At 42.0% G+C, this 19,295-nt stretch overlaps 1 protein-coding gene across 1 annotated transcript in view; it reads right to left on the bottom strand.

Annotated features, from left to right (window-relative positions):
- The window catches only part of LOC116840460 (protein artichoke-like), a 146,466-nt gene extending 134,333 nt beyond the window's left edge, over window positions 1-12,133 (bottom strand). The window contains exons 1-2 of the mRNA XM_032807189.1: window positions 12,037-12,133; window positions 11,809-11,851 (exon numbers count right to left, since the gene is read on the bottom strand). Of these exons, the coding sequence (XP_032663080.1) occupies window positions 11,809-11,838 (30 nt within the window). The 5' untranslated portion in view covers window positions 11,839-11,851; window positions 12,037-12,133. The remainder of the gene's footprint in view (window positions 1-11,808; window positions 11,852-12,036) is intronic.
- Window positions 12,134-19,295: the final 7,162 nt, after the last annotated feature.

Here is a 19,295-nt window from a genome sequence, read left to right as displayed (position 1 = left end):
TATATATATATATATATATATATATATATATATATATATATACTAAAAAAATATATATCTTTTTTCGTTTCGTTTTCCGCGCGAGCAAGCGATAGCGCGGGTAGGTATGCCTTAGAGCAATAAATTAAAACGATACGAACCGCAACGTATATGCAAAATATTTTTAACACTTCTATCCTATAAATAATGTACGCGCGTGGGCGCGTCGCGTCGCGCTTTTATGCTCCACTAACGTGCCGCGTGATTTATCGTCTGAGTGCGTGCACGCGGCCACTCGATGACTCGCATAGGCGGGCCTCATTGGGAGATGAGATCGCGTCGATTATCTATTGCGGATCAAGCACAATGCCTGGAAGCGACGATGTATAATGCAAAGCTCTTGCTTTTCGCTCGCTGTCGAGCGGTCGCGCGATCGGGTTCTCCCTTCCTCCTTGCTTCGTCCGCGACAGCGCTGCGATACGACCGCAAATAATGCGTTCGGCGGTCACAGTCCGCCAGAGATTAAACCGGATCGCATAATGTTCCATCGTGAAAATCAATTCATTTGCGCGTGTCGTGATGGCCGCGCGTGTCGCCGACGCAAGCGTTCTATAACCTCAAGCAAGCACATTGTGTCGTGTGAGCTCTGAGAGGTGTTCCGATGGGGCTATACTAGACGAAGGAAGTGCGCGGCTGATCGTATTTCGGAAGATCGTGTATTCGACTGTGTTGAGCTCAATGATTGCGGTGCATTTTTTTACAGAATATATGTATTCGAATATCGATGCCGCTCTTATTGATTATCGGTTGTAGGATATCGCGACCTTTCGCTTCGTAAAATCGCTTTTGCCCAAATTACTAGAGCGTCTTCGTTGTGCCCGCTAATGCGTTAACGATGAAATGCGTTCTCGTCAAGCTGCATTTTTCCTCCGAGTTTTAATAACAGAATGAACGCGCGGTTTTGTGTGCGCTGAGAGAAAAGTGTTCGGTACTTGTGACTATAATTGTACAGTGAAATAATTATAGTCAGAAATGTAATAAATGTCAACATGTTGTAAACAGTAACCTCGTATATGCGCATATTGCTACTATTATTTTTCTGTTAGAATAACAAAAACATGTGGAGGACACCAAAAAACGACTGCAATTTCTACAGAGATTAACAATTTTTTTCTCTCAGTGTAAGGTATACGTTATATGTACACAGAAAAATATCATTACACTACTGAGAAAAGCAATTACTCAATTTCTTCTAAAGTAAAAATTATCTTCAGCAAATAATATTTTCAAATTAAATAATAAATACAAATTAAATAAATAAATAATATCTTTGATAAAAATAATTAAATATCTTTGATTATAAATAATATTTTCTAAATAAGCCTTAAAATATACTTATCATAAATTTTAAAACTCATTATCATGTACTCGAAAGAAGAATATGTTTTCTTTACAAGAATATTATAAAACTTTATTAAAGAAGAATTTTTCTTCTTGTTTCTATGGAGTAAACAATTCGAATTTTTCTTTCAATTTAATATCATTAAAACGAACGCTAAACTTACTAAGATTTAGGATGTGTTTTGAATAAATCTGATGTGTTTGATAGACTGAGAAAAATTACTGGTAATAATTACCTAGCCTGTGTTACAGTTATTAAATCATTTAGTGAAATAGTATCAACTAAATATAGAGATGAATATGACCAAATAATTTGGTAACTATGAACCAAGAATCATGGTAATTGTTACCAAGACTTGGTGACTATTACCAACTATCATTAAATAATGTGGTAAATAAAACCATATTATAAGTTTAGTAATATTATAAGTTTAGTAATATTTACTACTATTATATAATTACTATTACCTTAACCGCTTAGTTATAATTACGCAAAACATGGTAATAATTACCAAAATTGTCATATTTAAAATATTTGCAAATATCGTAATAATACTTGATTCCAACTATGACGATAGAATGAGGAGGACGTATTAGGGTCGCGGCGGTCGGAACCTACGTCTTCTTTTCTTCCCAGTGAGAGAAAAATGTCGAAAGCGCGGTTTGCTACGCCGGAAATAAAAATTAGATCTTTTAATTGCCGGGCGACTGCTTTAGGAGATGCCGGAGCGAGCAATGAACTTGATAAGCGTCGATAACGTAGAGCAATCATCAACAAAAAAACGTTATCATCATCGACGATATCAAATTTATGTACACATAGATACTTATAGAATAAAGGCGATCATCAAATAGGTGCTAACATGATACCACTATCATCTTTTCACAGATGTTATGCAAGTGTGTGTACTACGTTGTCATTTCAATTTTCTTACACATAGACGTTACGTAAATGTGAATGCCACGTTGCCGATATTCTCCAAAATAGGCTCTTACTACTTTTTTGATGAATTCTTCAAACCGCTTGTTTACTGGGTACATCAAAGAAAGAATTTTTAGAGAAGAGTGTTGTAGGCGCAAGTGTAGTTTATGAATAATTTTTTGAAAAACATGTTATCTATTATTTGAGTTTTCAATATAATTAACAATGGTAATTTGAGATATTTTCATTTGGCACTGACCAATGTTACACTTTATTTACTTTATTTATTTTATTTTCGCACGTAATTTTATCATATAAATTGGAGCAGTCAATACGCTGTAATTTTTGAAAAATGAAATCAGTGTACACGATAGCAATAGTTCCATATTGTTTTCATCCTTGAGGCAGGAATAGCCTATTTTATTTATGTACTTTTAATATACGAAAGCATTTTTAATTTAGTCAAGTCAACACAAAGTAAAATTTGTTGGGAAATGTCGTTGACGTGATACTGAATACTTTTGCAAAACTCATATTGAAAACTCAAATAATAGATAACGTATTTTTCAAAAAAATTATTCATAAACTACACTTGCGCCTACAACACTACTCTCTAAAAACTCTTTCTCGTGCTGATTCGACAAAATTAAAAACCTTTTTGCATGGTAAAAGTACGTGCGAAAATGAAGTGGAGCATCTCTCAATATGAGATAAAAACGATAAGAAACAGTTACTATCACGACATCGAATCTTTCTGCAAAGACTACTTCTTTCTACCTCCGTCGAATGAAAAACTTTTTTGCATGGTAAAAATACATGCGAAAAAGAAAAGAGGAGCATTCCACATGATCCGGAAGACGATGCAGAGCGAAATAGTCAAACTTCACGTCATTTTCGAAAATACATCTTTGTGAACGCGAAAATTATTTAAAAAAAACTAAAATATTATCCTAGAATGTGCTCTAGATACTAACATATATGATCTAAATAACCTGCAGTAACATGACCGACTTTCGGCCAATGCGCGAGAATCCGACATTCCTATGATGCTAAGTTGGATCTAACGTTATGAACGCGACTTTGGGCTATTGGAAAATTATTTTCAAGATTTTGGGCGTGTTACTGAGTAGAGTGACATTAACGCACATTGTCATCCAAGAGACGATGTAGAGCGAAGTACGAATACTTTACGTTACTTTTACTTTATTTTTTGAAAATACCTTTGCAAACGCGAAAATTACTTTAAAACACTGTTAAAAATTATCCCATAATGTGCTCTAGATGCTAACACTATATTACCTAAATCACCTAAATAACCTGCAGTAACATGACCGACTTTCGGCCAATGTGCGAGAGTCCAACGTTCCTACGACGCTGCGTTGGATCCAACGTTATGAACGCGACTTTGGGCTATCGTAAAATTATTTTCAAAATTCAAGGCGTGTTACTGAGGGAGTAGAGTAACATTAACGCACATTGTCATCCAAGAGACGATGTAGAGCGAAATATGCACACTTTACGTTATTTTTGAAAATACACCTTTGCAAACGCGAAAATTACTTTAAAACACTGTTAAAAATTATCCCAGAATATGCTTTAGATGCTAACACTATATGACCTAAATAATCTGCAGTAACCTGATCTAATTCGGCTAATATGTGAGAATTCGACATTCCTATGACGCTAAGTTGGATCTAACGTTATGACCGCAACTTTGGGCTATTGGAAAATTATTTTCAAAATTCTGGCCGTGTTACTGAAGGAGTAGAGTGACATTAACGCACATTGTCATCCAAGAGATGATGCTGAGCGAAAACGCACATTTCACGTTCATTTTCGAAAATATACCTTCGCAAACCTTCGCAAATTTCTTTAGGAAATTTTAAAAACTTATCCCAGGCTTAACTAACTCGGCTTAGTAAATTAGTGAAGATTCAAAACACTTCGGTTCGAATCTCGGCTTAATAATTTTGTTAAAATACGAAATACTTCGGTTCGAATCTCGGCTTAATAATTTAGCGAAAACACAAAACACTTCGGTTGAATCTCGGCTTAATAATTTAGCAGAGCTTCAAAACATATTGGTCCGAATCTCGGCTTAATAATTTAGCGGAAAATCAAAACATTTCGGTTTGAGTCTCGGCTTAATAATTTATCTTTAATTTACCGAAATCTGTAGCAATAATTAAATAATAACCAAATAAATTAAATAATAATCGAATAAAGAAATAATAATATTCGAATATTAAATGGATGATAATAATATTTGATCGACATTGAGGAACTTGATCGCGACGTTTCTCTATCTAGTAAGTAAAAAAGTAAATGAGACGCGGTAATTACCTGTCGCGGTAAAGCCCACACCTGCTCGCGTGAGGAGTACGCGTTTTAATTGGTCTTAATCATCACGTCAATTGTCACGAAGTCGAAACGCGGTATTAAAAATCGGCATGGAATAATCTAAAAAATAACGCGGCAGCTCCCGATGTGCCCGTCTCGACGATTAAGAATGTTATAGCGTGACGTTCGAGCACACGTGCTCACGCACGCGTGTTTACATGACTCGGCCGCGCGCCCCTCCAAGCGCCGCTCAGTCAACGGTACGAGCCGGCCGTTACGACAGTCTGTTTACGTAGCCTTTGTGGAGCCTAGAGTTTTTGTTAGTGCCGTTACCTAGGTATTGTTATTACCGATTATTCGATCATCGTTATTTCTTTATTATCCATTCGCGAATATTATCACATGCGATTGTGGAGCAGATATTATTATCACTACCATTTAATATCTGAGTATTATTATTTCTTTATTCGGTTATTATTTAATTATTGCTATTTTATATATATATATATATATATATATATATATATATATATATATCCGTCACGGTCCGAATATTCAGAGTGTGTGCATGTGTGTGTGTATGTGTACATATACACAACATACGTACACACTGAATATTCGGACGTTGTGAAAAGTGCGATAAAAGTATGGTGCCATCTCGAAAAATATCCATGAACCAATTTTTCGCTCTATTTTATCATAGTTATTAGAAAACCTAACCGCATGTAATTATAAACTTTTCTGCAAACTTTTCGTTTTTTTTTTGGCATCGAAACTACATTCTGAAAATGTAATAGTGATCTTTGAAATTTTCCTGATTGAAATATCCACAGTTTCGGTATATAGAATATACCGAATATGGTATATAGAATATACCTGCAGAATGTTTATATTAAACAAATATTGTAGTAACTGACAGCTCAAAGTTTAAATTTAAACATATCTTTTTCGTTTTCGTCACATATTAAGCAACGCTCCAATATATTTTTGTTGTGTAAAAGCGTTGCACTTTTGTTGTGTAAAAGCGTTTGTAATTTTGTACAAACAACAAGAACTAAACTTTGCAGAAAAAAGTCTGTGTTATGTTGGTAAAGTTTTCATGTCCGGTATCCCCTTAACCACTGAGCTAACTGATGCTTCATGCTCACGACACTTTTCTCTCCCAAGATAACATTCAGAGATGCCGTTCAAGTTGATAATTATTTCCTTATTTGGTATTAACTATTACTAATATATTTAATACTATTTATTAAATTATTTAATTGATTTGATTATACCAAAAATTTATGTTACTAACTATTTTGTAATTATTACCACATATTTGATAACATTTACCATATTGGTTACTATTTACCATAAATGCACAACTAAATGAATTTGGTAAATATTACCACTTTTTCTTCAGTGTACTTATGACGAAAACTTGTGATAGGTTCACAGGATATATAAATTTATAAAGTACTTGGAACACTTTCTTGAATGAAATGTATTTTTCTGTGTTCAGGATCAATAGTCGATAGTAATTTTCTGTGTTCAGAAATTAGTCGATAAGAAGCATCGACGTGATATCGCGATTTCCGCGACAATGGCGCAAAGTCAAATCGATATCGATGAAGACAGAGAGCGCAGCTCGTTTTTCCGATCGTCACGATCAGTCGGTCGCGCGTTTCGCCTCGGCGTTTTGCAATTCCGTTTGCGTATTACGAAGTTGCGGATGCGCGTCGTTTCGGATCGGCCTCGGTTCGATAGTCGCGCCCGGATAGCGTGCGAACTGGGCGAAGCTGTGTGTTACATTTGTCTATCCGCCGGCCTCCGTCCGCTCATGCGTGCTCGTATGCGTAGCCCGGGACAAACGGCCGCTTTGTAAACGCGAATTTCGCTCGGCGCGCGGCCACTGGTTGACGCGGTTCCGGTGGCTTCTGTCACGATTACGCGCTTCCGTTCCGCGGCGTGATCGTTCGAGCCATCGCTGCGAGGATCAACGACGCGGCCGTTACAGGTCGCTCTGACAGGCGCTGCGAATAGGATGCGGTGCGGTGTCCCGGAGAAAGTCCGTGCGAGTGAATGATGGAAGGTTGTAAAATGGAAGGTAGGAAGGAAGGAAGGAGAACAGTCCGAGCCACGATGCGACGTCCGCGACCGCGAGGCTTTTTACGAGCGCGTAGTTACCGAGCCACTTTGACGGGTTAATTGAAGCATTCGCGACGTATTTCGCGTTTTACTGCGCGTAGCGTTTTCATGCGATCCTGATTACACGCTAATACACGATGTTCGCGATTACACTGACGTGCCGGGCTTTCCATCGGATTAAGTTTTAACGGCGGTCTAGCGAGACCGACTCGTGTTTTGCACGTCTGAACGCGTACCTTTTTGCCAACAAGAAATTGAAAATGAGTAATTTCCTTGCAAATTAGATATCGGGAATATTGTCGGCGAAATTCGATTTCGCAAAAAAGAAAAATGAAAAAAATAAAAATAGCGTTGTATTGTACAGTATAAATTGACTCTCTCTACGAGAGAAACGAAGAATATTCGAAATTGTTGATGGAAGAGTAACAAAGTGAAATTTATGAGAATACAATGCAGTTGAGCCGGTATTTAAATCCCTAATGTTTCTCTTGAAACTATTTCCATAAATCTCTCATCAGGCGTGACATTACCCTTTTGTTATATAGACAATATACATTCGTTTGCGAAAGAAATGGGGGAAAAAACGGTTGATTCAGTGAAACAGCGCACCGAGCGATTATTTGTTGTTTTTTTCTGTCTGGTGAAGAGATTTATGATAAAAGTTTCGCGCTAGAGGGGAGGTGTTACCGCACACGCGTACACCGCACACAACTTTTTGCTTCGTATGTAGAAAAGCCAAATTAGTGGTCCACACCATTGCCTTATTTTGTAAAAACAAGTAAATAAAAAAAAAAACGAAAAAGCAACAAGCATGCCCTTCTCTCTCTCTCCTTCTCTTTCTCTCTTCAACTCGCGATACGGCAAATAATTAATGTATTAAATGCACATAGATAAGTTTAAATGCAAAAGATTTGTACATAGTCATTCCCCTCTACATCATCAACGACCCTGCGAGTAGTTATCGGACAAGAAAATCGCGACGGAGGTGGTAAAGGATGGCGCGCCGGCTACCCGCTCTGAATACCCGCAAAGTCGAGGAGTTGACTCTCGCTGGTTTCTTCGTAATAACTCTTTTGGCGTTCACAATTAGTGGTTAGTCTCGGGCTGCTCGTACGCCGAGCACGTCTACAAATGCTTCATAAAGCGTTGCACTCCGAAAGGGGGCGAGAGGTTCCAGCCCGAGGCGTGCTCCACTCCACTGCCGTCGCCGTCATCGTCCTCTCTTTTTTCCTTCCTCCCTCCCTCCTTCCTTCTCTCTCTCTTTCTCTCTCACTCACTCAGACAGAGTTGAGAGGGTGAAACGAGCGAAAGTAAGACGACGGAACGACACGGAGGAAGAGGGAATGAACGGGGTGAGTGAGTGGATAGGCGGTGGTGGTCCATCGAGGGGCGTTGGCGCCGTTGCGGCAGGTATGTGGCTACGTACACGGGCATACGCTCGCCTGTTAGCCGGCGCCAACGTGGAGACGTTGACTGACTTACACCGGTCGCGGGACAAGAGAACCTCGGTAGTACCCCGATGTGAAGCGACCGGGAAATAATTATGAGCGCACGTGAATCAAGATCTCGCGGTATTGCTCGCGAGGGGCTGCGGTCGCGTTGCCTGTATACCGGGTGTCTATACTCAAATATCTGGCCGTGTACACATACAATGAGAACGAAATGTTTAGTGTTTGTAACTAATATAATCACATAGAGAAATATATACAGAATAGAATGTCCGTCTATCTATTCTCTATGCATTTTTAAATCTTTTGACTGATCTGGAGCACATTTTGCATAGTAACTCTTTACGACCCTACGGAAAATGAAACTTGGCTACCTAGACACCCACTCCCTCATCCTGATTTCATCCCCTTGATGCTTTGTAATAACCTGTCGGATAGTTTCAGTTAGTTCACCATAAATTATGATCATGAAAACCATTTTTTTTAATTAAATTCTACCACAATATTAATCGTAGTAGCCTTATATGCATATTATTATTATCATTTTCATATTGGAACAACAAAAAATATAATTAAGATAAAAAATAACTTTTAGTTTGATCGACTATTTTTTTTCTCAGTATAAAACTCGTTAAACTGAATAGAGGAATTATTACTACTTTGTAAACTATCACGTAAACTTTCGAGATATTAACGAAAATTGGTCAGTCAACGCGCGCATTGCGATGGGACGAGCTCTGGTAGGTAGAGATGACATGTCTCGAGCCTGTCAAATGCTTCCTAGAATTGGATGGCAGCGAGAGATGGAATAACGACGCGAGCAGCGTGTGACTCGTCTCTTGCTGCCATCCGATGTCTATCGTCGCTAGGAAATATCTCGAGACACGCCTGCGTGGTCTGCCTACAGAGCTCGTCGTTGTCGCGCACGCATCGACTGACCAATTTTCTTTTCTGGTATTTTAAACTTCCGCGGCATGGTGAAATGCTTGATCCGGCTTCCGGGTTGGTGCCGTGTCCGGATTTGCCGAAAACTCGGAGGCCAGATCAAGCAATTGTTTTTCGTTAACATCTCGTTAACATTTACGCAGTGGTTTATAGAAAGATAACGGTTTCTTCATTCAGTTCAACGAGTTCTGCGTGTATACGACTGGTCGAAATCCAGACACTCTGTATACGCGTAGCCCGGCGGCGCGTTTTCGACTCGACATGACACGAGGGTGAATTTACGACGTGGCGAGCGATTCGCGAAATCGAGCCGAATTCGATCGCGGGACCGCGAAAGGCGGGCGATACAATGAAACGCGATTGCCGCGGATAAACCGGAAAGTGCGCGTGTTTTCTTCGTTTTTTTTTTCTGTTTTTCATCCACCCCGTTATTCTCTCGGGTATTTATGACGCGTCGCGCCGCGTGGCGTAATTCGCCGGTTTCGAGTGCCAACGCGATCGAATTGTATCCGAACGAGCCACTGAGAGGATGTTTCGGTAAATCATTAGCGAGATTTAGTGCGCCTCTTCACGAAGTCCAGATAACTGGTACGCGCGCGCGCTGCGATGCAATTAATATGCATTTCATCCTAATTCGTCTTTATTTCGCGCTAAATGCGAGGTCGCGTATGAATTACAATCACTTAGAAGGGCAAGAGGGTAGGGCACTTAATAATAATTACCGTGGAAATTATGGGGGCCACTCGCTTTACTGCCGTAAATAAGAGAGAAGAAGAGGCCGCGCGCTGGAATGGGGGAGGAGGGGCAGTCATTTTTGCACCCTTCCGCCGGCTTGCCCGCCGGCAGTTATCTTTCCCGCTCCTCTCCACTTTTTGTAATGCCCTCTCGTTTCTTGTCTTAATCTCATTTTCTTTCGTTTTAACCCTGATTTACGTCATACACGTGCTCGCGGAAATCTTACGCCTGCTGGGCGATCCCGCTGAGATCGCTACGTGACATGTAGTTCTGCGCGCATTCTCGGTCTGTTCCGTTCCAAGTGTCACAACACGCACACACATTCGCACGATTGTTGCAAAAATATTCTCATTCCTTTTAAGATACCCAACGAGACAAACGGACGCGACTGCCGCGGCGTCGAGACGGGTGAGCAATAATTTTTGAGTTATGTTCAGCAAAAGGCAACTGATGCAATAGATAGCCAATTGTATCGCAGAGTCGTTTATTTTTCATAAAGCAACTATGTACGCGCGCCATTGAGGTTCCTAAATATTGCTTTAAATAATGTAGCATTGTCAGAATATACAATATTACATTCAATCGGTAATTTTTTTATTGGTGATCAATGCGACTTACGTTTACACGCTACATGCATTACGTAATGTGACGCTTTGTGAGCGTTTGGATTGTACACTCATCATTTGGTGTCCTGCCGTCCAGGTCCTCAGCAGTCTCCAGTCTCCGTGGCGTCCAATGTTGGATTCTCTGGCGTCTCGTATTCAAGATGCATTTCACTTGACTTCACTGTACTCGCGATCGCGATCGTTTCAACAGCGACTGACGATTCAATGTAAAGTACATAGGCAATTTCAGCATCTAGAGAGAATATACGCGAATCGCAAAGGGGAAAATACCCGTAAATCACGTAAATTACGAAATCGTAAAGCGTTTACAATAAGGTTGAGAATGAAAAAAAGAAAATATCCCGCGTTTCGCAGACGTTTAAACTTTGTTAAAAAGAAGAAAAAATATACGAGGTGCTGGTCTCGCGAGAATTCTGACTCTTGATTGTAACCTGAAATTCTAATTTTGATTTCGACCGAAATGACGTAACTCGCTACGCGTGAAATATTCAAGAAATTGGCGATCGTGACAATTGCAAAATTTTTCGCGAGCAAAGTAATCGCGGATTCCGCGTATGGTAGCGCAATTCTGACGCGCAATTTTCATGTGCAATTTTGGTGTGCAATTTTGGTGCGCAATTCTGGCGCGCACAGGTTTGCAGCACAATTTTGGTGCGCAATTTTGGTATGTATCTTACACCGCTTGGAACAATCGAAAAATCACACTGAATGAACAGTTCTGTAGAATATTCCAATATCTTGAATTAAGACTACAGTTTGCAACATTTGAAGAAAATATTGAGAATTGATATGTTTAAAAAGGAAATATTCGATATTTCAAGTGTGTGATATAAAACGTGGTTATCTAAAAAAATGATCTCTTGATTGTTCTGGGTAGAGTGTATCTCAAATGGACAGTAAAAACACACATGCAAAACCTAACACTGAGAGGAAAGTATTTGGTACTTGTGAATGTAATTGTACAGAGAAATGGATATAGACAGAAAATCAATCTTTATAGCAAGTGCTTTACTATTACTTTTTCATTCGGAACAATAAAAAATATGATTAGTGTTAAAAATAAATTTCTCATAATTTCTGTAATTTCTAATAATTTTATCATTTTTGATAATTTCTGTAATTTTTAATGAGATTAATAATGAGATTTCTAATGAGATTAATAATATCTTTTTTCTCAATGTATATGCAGAGACGCTACAAGCGAAGTCGCATTGATTTCTCAAAACCATTAGAATTCATTATCATCAACTATTAATCCACCAATTCGTTATTTCTGACTCACCGATAATCGGGAATTCAGGATCGGCCACATTCTGCTTACAGTTCTGCAACAAAGAACACAGCATCGTCGATATAAGACTTAGTAGCTCAATGACAAAATAAAAAATACTCGTGGACATGTTCACCTCTTGCGATCGTTGTAATTGAATAGTTTTTAATTGGACAATCATGTTCCAGTTTTCGATCGCGAAAGGTTTAATGCATGAGTACGGAAAGTCTGTAAACCTACCTTCGAGCCGATCCTGCTCGGCCCGAGCCGGATCCTCCGGTACAGCATCCATTAAAGTTACATCTCCCGGCAACTGTATGGTCACAAGCTCCATCAGATCTGAAACAAAAAGTAAATTTCCTGGTTAGTTGTGTCGACAGACAGTTACGTATTCAGCTCAATCAGTTTAAAACATTTTGTTTTAAACAAGTACAAAATAACAAATGATAATTACTAATTAGTAATTACCATCTGTTATTTTTTATTTGTTTAATGGTCATGAGCACTTCTAAGAATGGTTTCTTCAAATTGCATAGTGCGATCGATTGTCAATAATCTGTTGATATTTTTTTTCATACATAATTTTCATTTGTCTATAGAAATGGTTTATTTACAAGAGAAACATGAAAAACAGACAATTAGTCTGCAAAATTAGCATTGCAAAATGCGAATTTTTGAAAACTGGCATGTCATTCGTTTGTTCACGATTTGTCCACAAATAATTTCCTTTTGTTTTGAACCCCCTTCTTCCCAAAAAAGATATAAGAAAATTGCGGTTTCTTTTCGAAGAATTTTAAGGAACAGAAAGATAGAATATACATTCTAGATGTCCGCTAGCGTAGCAGTTTTTAAATTAATTATGTATAACTTATCCGATATTGATTCGTTGATTTCAAGTTTCCGATCTAAATTTCCGCGAGGTATCTGACTCGTCGACAATTGCAGTCTCGCCGTGAAATTCATTCTCGACACGACATTGAGAATAGCCGATCGCTCGAAGCTCACGTATTTATCATGTCGGCGATTACGAGAGGTCGCGGATCTTCTGCCGGTCTTGTCTCGAGTCTCCGGGCTATTTCTATCCGAGCAAGTTCGTCGTCGCTCGCCACGGAAAGGAAAAATAATGAGGCTACGGATAGAACTCGGGAAACAATCGTTGTGGTACCGGGTATCTCACGTTTCCCTATCCGGAATGGATGATTGCGCGCGGGTAAGTGCCGTGAACGAACTGCCGTGACGTGCGACCGGGTACCCTTAAATCCCCCCACCTCTCTCTCTCTCTCTTTCTCTCTCTCACTCTCTCTCTCTCTCTCTCTCTCTCTCTCTCTCTCTCTGGGATGTTGTATTTCATTTTTTAACGGGTGCGCGACAGTTCGTAAACGAAGCAGTCACCGTCGCCGCAAAGCACGTCTCGCGAATGTCGGGTCGGTATGATCTCGTTAGTGTTGCAGTAGACGGGTGCGATTTCGGTGCCGTGCGCTCGCGTCTAAAAGAAAATTTTCGAGACGCTTTAATATTTCAAAGTGACTATACTTAACGCTAGCCATGCGCTTCTCCGAGATCTTGGCACGAGAAATCAATATTTAATTCTACAGGCGGAAATCCTGGCGAACATCAAAAGAGGTGTAGTTCTTTGAGTTTCCTAATTGACTCTGCGGGAGTTTTCCTCTCTCTCTCTCTCTCTCTCTCTCTCTCTCTCTCTCTCTCTCTCTCTCTTCTTTTTCTCCTTTTTTTTTTAATTTAGTAATTTACGAAAAATATTTTTGTACACGGTCTTTTATTTACATTTTGTTGCTGAACGAGAGATCAAAGAATAACGTATCCGCTTTGTTTAAACCATAAACTTATTAAATAATAAGCTCTGTCGTGTTACAAAAAAAATTGCAAAGAACGCAATTAGCGATTAATGGCAGAGAATAAATTAATTGTAAAACAAGCCAGTCACCCATCGGTACGAAATGTGACCGCGGATGCGTCGCGAATTCTCACCGACTGCGTGTATACTTTGTTGGTAGAGAATCTCCCCCGAACATCCAGATATATTCTTAAAGGCTCAAAGTTCGAAGATCAGTTGAACATCGGGCGCACGTAGTACGGCTTTTTCCACGGCGTACTGTAATTCCGCGCCTGGCGTTTCTCAAAATCCGCGACCTTCCGCTACGTTTCTCCGAATCGAATTCGCCGTGTTGCTCCCGAAAATATCCGCGGAGATTTTCCGTGCGGGCGGAGGAAGTCCCGGGTCGCAAAGCGGAGCAGATATCGAATCAACGAGCCGAAAAAAACATCGGCTCTCGCCTTCGTATCCACCCTCCGAGGAGAAGAAAGAAAAACGACCGCGGTGGATCGTGGGAGTTTCAATGAATCGATAGGCAGGCATCGTCACAGGAGCTTTTGCCCGAGCGAGGGAAAATCGCGGACAAAGTTATCAAGCAGCGACAGGCGCGACTATCGCTGATGATCGCTCCCGTATTTATGGGGTTCGCTTCGGCGGAACGTCCCCATGCTAGAGGAGGGGGAGAAAAAGAGAAGAGAGAAAGAGAGCGGTTGTGAAAGTTGCGCGCTACTTTATGAGTGAGCCGCGGCGTAGAGGAGCGCGGGCGAGCGATCGCCGGCAAATGCCGGCAGTTTTGAGTTTCGCCCGGGCCGCGCTTCCGCCCGCGCTCGAGGTGTCGAGCGTTGCGAAAAGCGTATAGACGGATCAGGTGTGTACGTCTGCCCGAAATACCTTTGCGAATTTATGATTCCGCTGCGCGGTATTTTCACGCCTCGTCGAACATCCGCCCTTATCTCGCGTCTGACGGCAAGCGCCGAAGCGAGAATGCCGTACGATCACTCGCCGGAAGATATTGCCACGGCGCTCGTTCTCTCGGCCTCGTGCCGCCGAGACCAACCGCGATGGTAACTCGAAAGTGCACGTTGCCCGCCCCCGCTGACGCCGTCGTTTTTATCAGGGATGCGCGTCGTATTTCGGTGAGCGCGTGCAGGTGGCACGGTACACGGCGATCTGTCGGAATAATATCGGGAAATATTGCTTAACTGCCGCGCGCCGGCGGGGAACTGGGTCGAAAATAATTCCCCGCGCGTTCGTTTCGCCAATTACGTGCGGATTGTTCGTGTGCGAAATCGGAGATGACGAATGGCGTTTTTGCGGAAAATGCTCGGAAATACGCTTCGCCCTAATACGAATCGGAAATAAACGGAATCCGTTTTGTTTCGGCGAGCGGATTAACTTATCGCTTACCGATCAGAGCGAGAACAATGCCGCCGATCGATCTCGGTCCTTGTTGCTCTCGCGACCTCGGTACAAGTATTAACGCGTTGTCAGTCCCGCGAGTTGCGCTTTACAAGGCGGGCATTATTCTCCTTTTTTTGAAAATCCTGCGCGCGCAGTAACATATGTTAGCTTGAACGAATATGTGAAAATGGAGCTGACCGCGTCTCTCTTGAATCGTTCAAAGACCAAGTCGATCAATGATCGCCATCAGGGAACAAAAAGACATTCCTGAGTGTTCGACAAATTAGCAAGTGTTAATTAGCAAGTTCTCGACGATATCTTGGCGATTATACGTAACATTTTTAACCGATCTAAAGAAAGAGATTTTCTGTATGCATTTGTTGTATGTTTCCTCATAACTCGAGAACTGGTAGAGATATTCAGATGAAATTTTTTGTAACTTGTTTATTATATTATCTTAGGTTACATTCTTATTACTCATGTTTGTGTGAATGATCTGAAAATTGGGTCTATTACTTTCTTGAAAATGCGAGAATATTCAGATATAATCGAAAAACATCTTATTCTAATATTTCAATAACATTAGCCAGCCCAAAAATCTAACTAATTAAATTAATGATTATGTTTTTATTTTTCTTTATTATTTATTTTTCTACAATTATAGAGTTAGTTATCTGTCTAATTTGTTTATTTTTTCACGTTGTCTTCTCTCTCTAATATTGTTAGAATATTAGAATATAATGTTACTATCATCGACATTGTAGTAGAATTTAATAAAAAATTTTTTCTTGGCTATAATTTACAGTAATCATTTCTCTATGTAATTATGTTACAAATATCAAACTTTCTTCTTAATGTATATAGTAATGTTGCGTCAAAATTATTCCATACTTTCTAAGACTGTTGAAGTTTTTTCTTCAATGCTCAATAATGTTATTTGCTTTTTATCGAGCGCGTAGCGTGTCGAGGTAGCACATTGGGAAGAAAGATATCTCCGAGAGCGACCCATGCATTATCTACGCCGCGCCACCGCCGAAACAGCCCCCGAAACAACCTCCGGCCGCGCGAGGTCCGCTGGATCATCCAGTGGCGGTTCAATTTTCACACGACTACCCGCGATAATCGTTCCCGTCTTCGTGGCGCGCTGTTACGAGATTGGATGTCTGTGCTATCTCCTGCGCGAGGTAGAAAGAAGGAGAATACTGTCGTCACCAGCCGGTCGGGCGAGCGAAATGAACTTTATCACACAGCTGGGATCTCCATTGGAAAACGTGTGCGAGAAAACCTCCACCCACCCACCCCTATCCGCTCATCCACCCACCCATCCACTCTCACTGTCCGCTCAGCCGCTCGCCGTCTTGTCAGCGCACCCCGGACGCTTCATCCGGGCGCTACGCCGACACGACGACCGCAACGGCTCTTCGGCAGAGTCGGCCGGTGTAAAAATATTTATCAAGTGCGTGGGACCACGTCGACCACGGCGACGACGATGACAACGTCACTTCGCCGAGGAAAGGAAGGTTGGACGGTGCACTTGAATTTTGTAAAGTGCACTTAGACGACAAGAGCTTTCTCTACCGGGCGTGTCGGCGACTTCTCGAAATGACTCCCTTTCATTTCTTCCACGCTCACCTCCCGGCGACAAATCTATTTTCCCGCGATAGGACTTCTCTCTCTCCTCTCCTTTTCTCTCTCTCTCTCTCTCGTTCTCACGGCGAGAAGAGAGGCAGGAGAAGCGGAAGGGAGAGAGGAGGATGCGTTCGGTACGAACCGAAGGTAAAGCGCCACGCTTTTTCAGCGCGACGGTTATCAGCTGAATTCAATTCGCGATTCAGACAGCGAAAGACGCGTCAGGAAGAATATCCTATTCTTTTATCCTTCGTTTCGATGCATCCCGTTTTTTCTGGGTACGTGCAGGGACGAGAAACAACGTCGACGCGGTCCACGCGCTCGCCGGAGAACACTCGATCCGGTGACACAATGGCCTCGTGCAGCCGCTGGATTTTTTTTTATGGCCATCCATGTATGGGACAGTGAATCAATACATGTATGGCGAAAACGAAGAGAGCGCGAACGATACGTCGGCGTGCCTGACCGTGACGGATCGTCGAGGATTCGATGCCAATCCAACAATATGACGACGAATTGTCGTCGATCCCAACTGGGTTGTCTCACTTCGTAGATTGCTTTGCACGAGTAGGCTCGGATATGAATAAATTTATCTCCAAGCGCGTCTCTCTCTCTTTCGGATCTCCACAATCAGAAGACTCTTGTGACTGACGGCGGGCAATTTATATGAAGGATGTAAAGGTATCAGGTATAATAATTTTCTCGCTTTTGCACCTGGGCCGAGAAAGACTCCGTTCGCGTGGTTGAAACGTTCCGCGAAGTGGAAATTCGTACATTTATATCGCGTGACAATAAAGGATCACCTGCGCGCAGATACCTGTGTCGTAATGGCTGCTAGTTGATTCAATTAAGGAAAGTTAAATGAAGGATATACATAAGGACACTTAATATGGTAATTACATCTGCTAACATCTGCACGCACTTTATAACGCGTACGCGATGAATCTACCTTCTACGTCAAACCAACCTTGTCTAAATTTTAAATATTAATATTCATTAATCTTCCTACTACCCCATCCTAATTGCTTTTAATCATACATTTCCTGAATCGTTTTAAAGTTGCGAAAAAAGGCTACTCAGACTTTTTTAATAACGAATAATTAAATCCACCTGGTGATTTTATAATAACGTAATAAAAAAAATTAACAAAAGAACTTCCTGTGAGACGGAAAATGATGAGAGAATAATGAGACCGATGAAGCAAATTGAGAACACGAGACAGAAAACTCGCGATAATTTCACAATTCGGCAATAAATAGTTTCGATTTTCTTTGAGATTTTTCGTTTCGATACAATCGCAGGAACGCGCTGGCCGCAGAACCTGCGATTCGTCCTGCGCGCCGCGACACATTACGTCCGCCCGACTAGCGTGTGTAACTTTCTCGCGACAAAACTGCATTAAACTAGAGACGCAGCGGCTGCCACCGTTGCTCGTAGTCGTCATCCCTTCAGAATGGTCAACGCCGAGTCAGCCGAGCCATTCAACTTCCATGCAAATGTCCGTCGCGTTTAGTCACAAATATTTCCCAGCCACCGGCGCGCTCAAGACACTATCCTGACCGAGTTATGCGCACTTCCACTTGCCCCCTCCTTCCACCCCCGTCCGCCGTGTCGCCCTTCGCGAGAGACAATAAAAGCTCCGGCGGAGGAAGGGACGGAGATAAAGTTCTAGCCCCGGTTAGGTAGGAATTTACGCGGGATCCCGGATAGAAAATAGGACCGGTATAAGTCACGGATATAAAGGTTAAGCGAGACGGCTCTACCGGACTGGCGGAGTCGTTACTACTACTTCCGAGCCTCTAAGGTTTTAGCCCGAGCGCAGTTTTGGGGGCGAGCAAGCACCACCGCCGCCATCACCACCACCATCGGCATTGCTCGTACCTCTTCGTCGTTCTTCTCGCCATACACCATCGCGAACTTCACCCCCACAGTCTATTTCGCTGATGTGCGCGCTCTATAGCCGAGCCGGTGTGATGAAGAGAAAGGGATGCGACCGCGTTGAGGAAGACGAGGAGAGGTTGGGGGGAGGGATAATGCGAGCGAGGGACGGACACGACGCTCCTTCCCGGAAAACTTTCGAGCAAAAGTAGTCGCGGTTGGCGGTTTTTCTAAAGCGGGAAGAAAACTGGGCTATACCTTCGGACCATTCACCGTCCTCTTTCAACGACGACGACGGCGACGACGGCGACGACGACGACGACGACAAAGTCGTCGTCGTTCGTCGGGTGAAAATTCGGCACCGCTCCAGTTAACAATCGCGATTAAGATCCTTCCGTGGGCGGCCGCCGTACGAGCCGCGGACATTAGCGGGGAGATTAACGTTCACTACGCTCGCCGTTACGAGCGAGAAAAGCGGGCGACGAGGAAGCGAAGATCTCGTTTCCTCGGGCGATAAACGAAGTATGCTTCAACGCGTCCGGATTTCGTTCCAGGGGCAGGGAGCCGACGAGACTGTATCGGGATTAAGGGGATGTCGGGCTGCGCGATTAAGATGATTCGGGAAATATAAAACGGCCCTCTCGCTGATAACGGCGGCCGACTTTTGCTCGATTTAATGCGTTATTATGCGCGAATCGCGGTTTAGTGACTCGTCTTTGATTAGTTCAAATCTCGGCGCGCGAGAGACTGAACGTTA

This window comes from Odontomachus brunneus, unplaced genomic scaffold (genome assembly GCF_010583005.1).
Source record: "Odontomachus brunneus isolate Ranch 3 - 2012 unplaced genomic scaffold, Obru_v1 Obru_scaffold_010, whole genome shotgun sequence".
NCBI lineage: Eukaryota > Metazoa > Arthropoda > Insecta > Hymenoptera > Formicidae > Odontomachus > Odontomachus brunneus.
Note: the sequence above shows the minus strand (reverse complement) of the source record. Positions and strands in the feature narration are given on the sequence as shown.